Source organism: Trichomycterus rosablanca, chromosome 1, assembly GCF_030014385.1.
Source record: "Trichomycterus rosablanca isolate fTriRos1 chromosome 1, fTriRos1.hap1, whole genome shotgun sequence".
NCBI lineage: Eukaryota > Metazoa > Chordata > Actinopteri > Siluriformes > Trichomycteridae > Trichomycterus > Trichomycterus rosablanca.
In genome coordinates this window covers 35,573,002-35,576,672 of record NC_085988.1, presented here as the reverse complement: position 1 = coordinate 35,576,672, position 3,671 = coordinate 35,573,002, and the positions used below count along the sequence as shown (strand labels likewise).

General features: G+C 40.1%; 1 protein-coding gene across 1 annotated transcript; it reads left to right on the top strand.

Moving 5' to 3' along the window:
* The first annotated feature begins 1,677 nt into the window (after nucleotides 1-1,677).
* c2cd4a (C2 calcium dependent domain containing 4A) lies at nucleotides 1,678-3,430 on the top strand. Its single transcript, XM_063002243.1, has 2 exons — nucleotides 1,678-1,777; nucleotides 1,933-3,430. Exon 2 carries the CDS (start codon nucleotides 1,951-1,953, stop codon nucleotides 3,322-3,324), a length of 1,374 nt encoding a protein of 457 aa, XP_062858313.1. The 5' UTR covers nucleotides 1,678-1,777; nucleotides 1,933-1,950; the 3' UTR covers nucleotides 3,325-3,430.
* The last annotated feature ends 241 nt before the right edge of the window (nucleotides 3,431-3,671 follow it).

The following is a 3,671-nucleotide window of genomic DNA, read 5'->3' as shown; positions in this document are numbered from 1 at the left end:
TAAATGAAAACTTCATGGAACCACAAATCATCTTGGACAAGTGCACCACACATGATTTTACACTGTCCTCCAAGGCTACTGATAAGAGAAGCCCACTTGTTTAAAAAAAAGTTGAAGGAAAATCAGTATGCAATACAAAAAGCCTGCACAGACAGGGCACACAGGACAGTGACACCACCTCATTAGTTGAATCCTCACATTTCAGCTCCCCTCTCTTGCCCAGATCACCCACCAAACCCTCCCTTTTCAAAACACACATGCAATGCAACTGTATGCACAGTTTAATACAAGTCTCAACACCCTACACAAAAATCTGATGTCTAAAAAGACAGTTTGCCAGGGTCAGAATTAAAGCACAATGATTTTATTCTTTAACTGTAGAGGTCCTGAAGCTGTAACCGCCAACAGTTACAGTAAAATCAAGGAAAACTGACTGGTGGACTTTTAAACGATTTTATTTTAATAGCAGTGTTATTTATTTACATTTTTATTAAATTAATTTATTTTTTGGTTCTTGATATTTGGTGCAAATTTTAAAAAGCCTTAATCTGTGTTTTTCTGGCTATATAATATTTTGTCATTTATGCAAATTATTTTACCATGTTGTTGCATTTTTTAGAGTGGGTCCTGCGCAGCTATATGGATCCTTCAGATCTCTTCCACCTCACAAAAACACTGTCCCTAGTTGTAAGTGAATAGTCAAATGTGTGTATTTTGCCCTGCAATTCATTGATGTACAGTATATCCACTCTGGTTTCCGGGTAGCATCAGTCCCACTGTGCACTTTTAAAAATGAAAATACTACAATATACCCTAGCTTTTAGCTGAGGTGATACCTGCAAAGGTAGATCTTTTGAATTGTTGAAAAAAGCCCACATTAAGTTACGCAGAGTATGTGTATATCATGTACTTAATTTTGGTGCACATTAATGTACTTTCTTTGGTAAACTATACATACTGAAGGTCCAAAAGACATCCTAGCAAAGATACATTTTAGTACTTCCATTGCTGAGAGTCAAAATGAAGTGATTAAAATGAGTGATTGTATGATAAATTAAAATAAATTAAAATAAAGAATTTAATTCATATTAAAATATAGAAAAGGTTGGCATGTAAGTGCACTGGGCCACTGATGAACCAATAAGTGGGCTACATTAATTACTTCTAATTGTATTGAACTCCTAATACTTTATGTGCTGTATGTGTATGTTTCCAAAAGACTTTCCCATAAATGTCATCACAGTTTCATTCATGGCATATGTGTAGAAGAGGAAAACATACCTGTTTTTAACTAATAAGGTTAGTTAATGGATAGCCAATCCATTAACCCATATGTGATGTCCTGTCCTCTTTGTTAAAGATAAATAAATAAAAAACTGAAGGTTAAACATACTTGTACACACAGTTTAATTTTATCAGACTGATTCACTACATTTTAAGCTATTTGCTTATCACACAAGCCTTTACTTTTCCAAGCTTGGGGCTCAGATTAAAATGTTATGGGTTTTGTGTTTCTATGGGAACTAGGAAACTGTAGCCGGTGTTAGTTGGAGAAGCATGTCTGAGCAGCTGGAGGTGTGCACATGGAGCTACGACTCCACCCACCCCACTGCTGGGATATATAAGTAACCAGGAGCTCCTTTTAAGCGGTACAGACACGCCAGTCTGAGAGACGAACACAGCCTGCCTCCCAGAGAGCTCAAAAAGACCACGTCTAATGCAGCAAACAGCATTCTGATCCTACAATTCTACTTAATTACTCTACATCATCAATAAGGTAAGCAGAATACATAAGAACTCCTGTATATCTGTTAGTTGTTCTTGTTTGTAGTATTTGTGCTGGTATATTTGCTATCTGTGTTATTTTAAATAAAAGAAAATGATTTAAAGGTATATATCAGCACTAACAAGTGCAACCTTTGACTTTTCCAGATTTTTAAAGCTGATCTCATGTGGGTGGTGGAGAAGATCCGCATATCTGCAGAGAAAACCAATCTGCTTCTTCCTGTGGCGGAATACAGCTTAAAACTTGGGGACATCATGTTCAGAGATAAATTCCCTTCAGACAAAGTCAAGAGAGTCGCCCTGTGTCCCAACATCATCACTCCGGACACTATTCCTGAGTTCTGCATCCCGCCTAAGATCTCAACTCCATCTCACATTGAGTTAAAGGGTGTGGAATCAGCCAGGCCAACACCATCCATCACCATATCGTGCAGTGAAAGGTCCAGTCCAAAGAAAGAAATGATATCAAGAGAGATGCTCAGCACGCACATCATCCAGGTGGAGACTGTAGATGATGGACCCTACAACAAAGCCTGCAGTGATGAAGACAACACCAATGCAGATCCACAGAGCCAGGCTGCACTTTCTCTGCCCCACCTGGCGAAAGCCCAGACCTGTTATGGCTTCTGTACACTCCTGGAGAGCCCGCACACCAGAAGGAAGGAGTCTTTATTCCACAATGATCCCAATTCTTGTGGAATTCCTTTGGTTCTGCCCAGAAGCAGGTCCAGTACCTGTTCCAAATCTTCTTCAGCTTCCATTTCTCCAGCCTCCACCTCACCCTCATCTTTCAGTCTGAACTCTTTAACCTCCCGACTCTCTCCAAAAAGTTTTGGCCTGCACAGACAAGGCACACAGGACAGTGACACCACCTCGTCAGCAGAATCTTCACCTTTCAGCTCCCCTCTCTTGCCCAGATCGCCCACCAAACCCTCCCTTTTTAAAACACTTAATCATGAGAAGCTGCTATACCGCAATATCCGGAAGGCCGCTGTATCCAGGAACAACTCCCTATCAACGGATGAGGCCAGTTCCACAGATAACAGCCCTAACGTCATGAGAAGGTCGTCAGAGGTACTTATTGAGCCTCTTTCCTCTAACTTTGGTCTGGCACCTCCTGCAATCTTCCCTATGGACTTGGTTCTGTACAGAGAACGAGTGATGAAGGAAAGTCTGGTGCCCATCGGTAGAGATGGAACTTTACGCCTGTCAGCAGAATACTGCCCAGAGAACCAGAGGCTACGGGTCCGACTCATCAGTGCTGAGGGCCTTTACTCTTTCTCTGTGGACCCCAAAAGCATCAACTGCAGTGTCAGCCTCTCTCTGATGCCGGGGAAGGTTCAGAAACAGCGCAGCACTGTCATTAGGAAGAGCCGCAATCCAATCTTTAATGAGGACTTTTTCTTTGATGGCATATCTGAAGAGGAGCTCAGTCAGTGGTCACTGAGATTTAAAGTGGTCAACAAAATGTCCACTATGAAAAGAGACTATAGTTTGGGCACTTGTGATCTTCCTTTGAGTAGCATAGTCACCTTATAAAAAACTATCCTGCCATTGATATTTATTTAATTTGTTCATTGTTTATTATTTATGTATATAGTTTTATATTACCAAAGATTTTTCTATTAAAAAAGATAAAATCTAATTGTTTCCTTGTTTTTTTTTATTTAATGAAAGAATGGCATCAATGGGAAAGGAGAGCCTGAATTAAAAAAGTGAAGATATATTCACAGCTAAAGTTCCAGGGGCTATTATTAGAAACACTGCATCCCTAAAAGCTTCCTCACTTCCTTAATGGCTTCCATTATTCCAGTCTCTGAAAAAAAGCCTTGATCAGCTCCGTTTTACACGTAGGTGTACTTATTAGCTAGTCACCATGAACATAC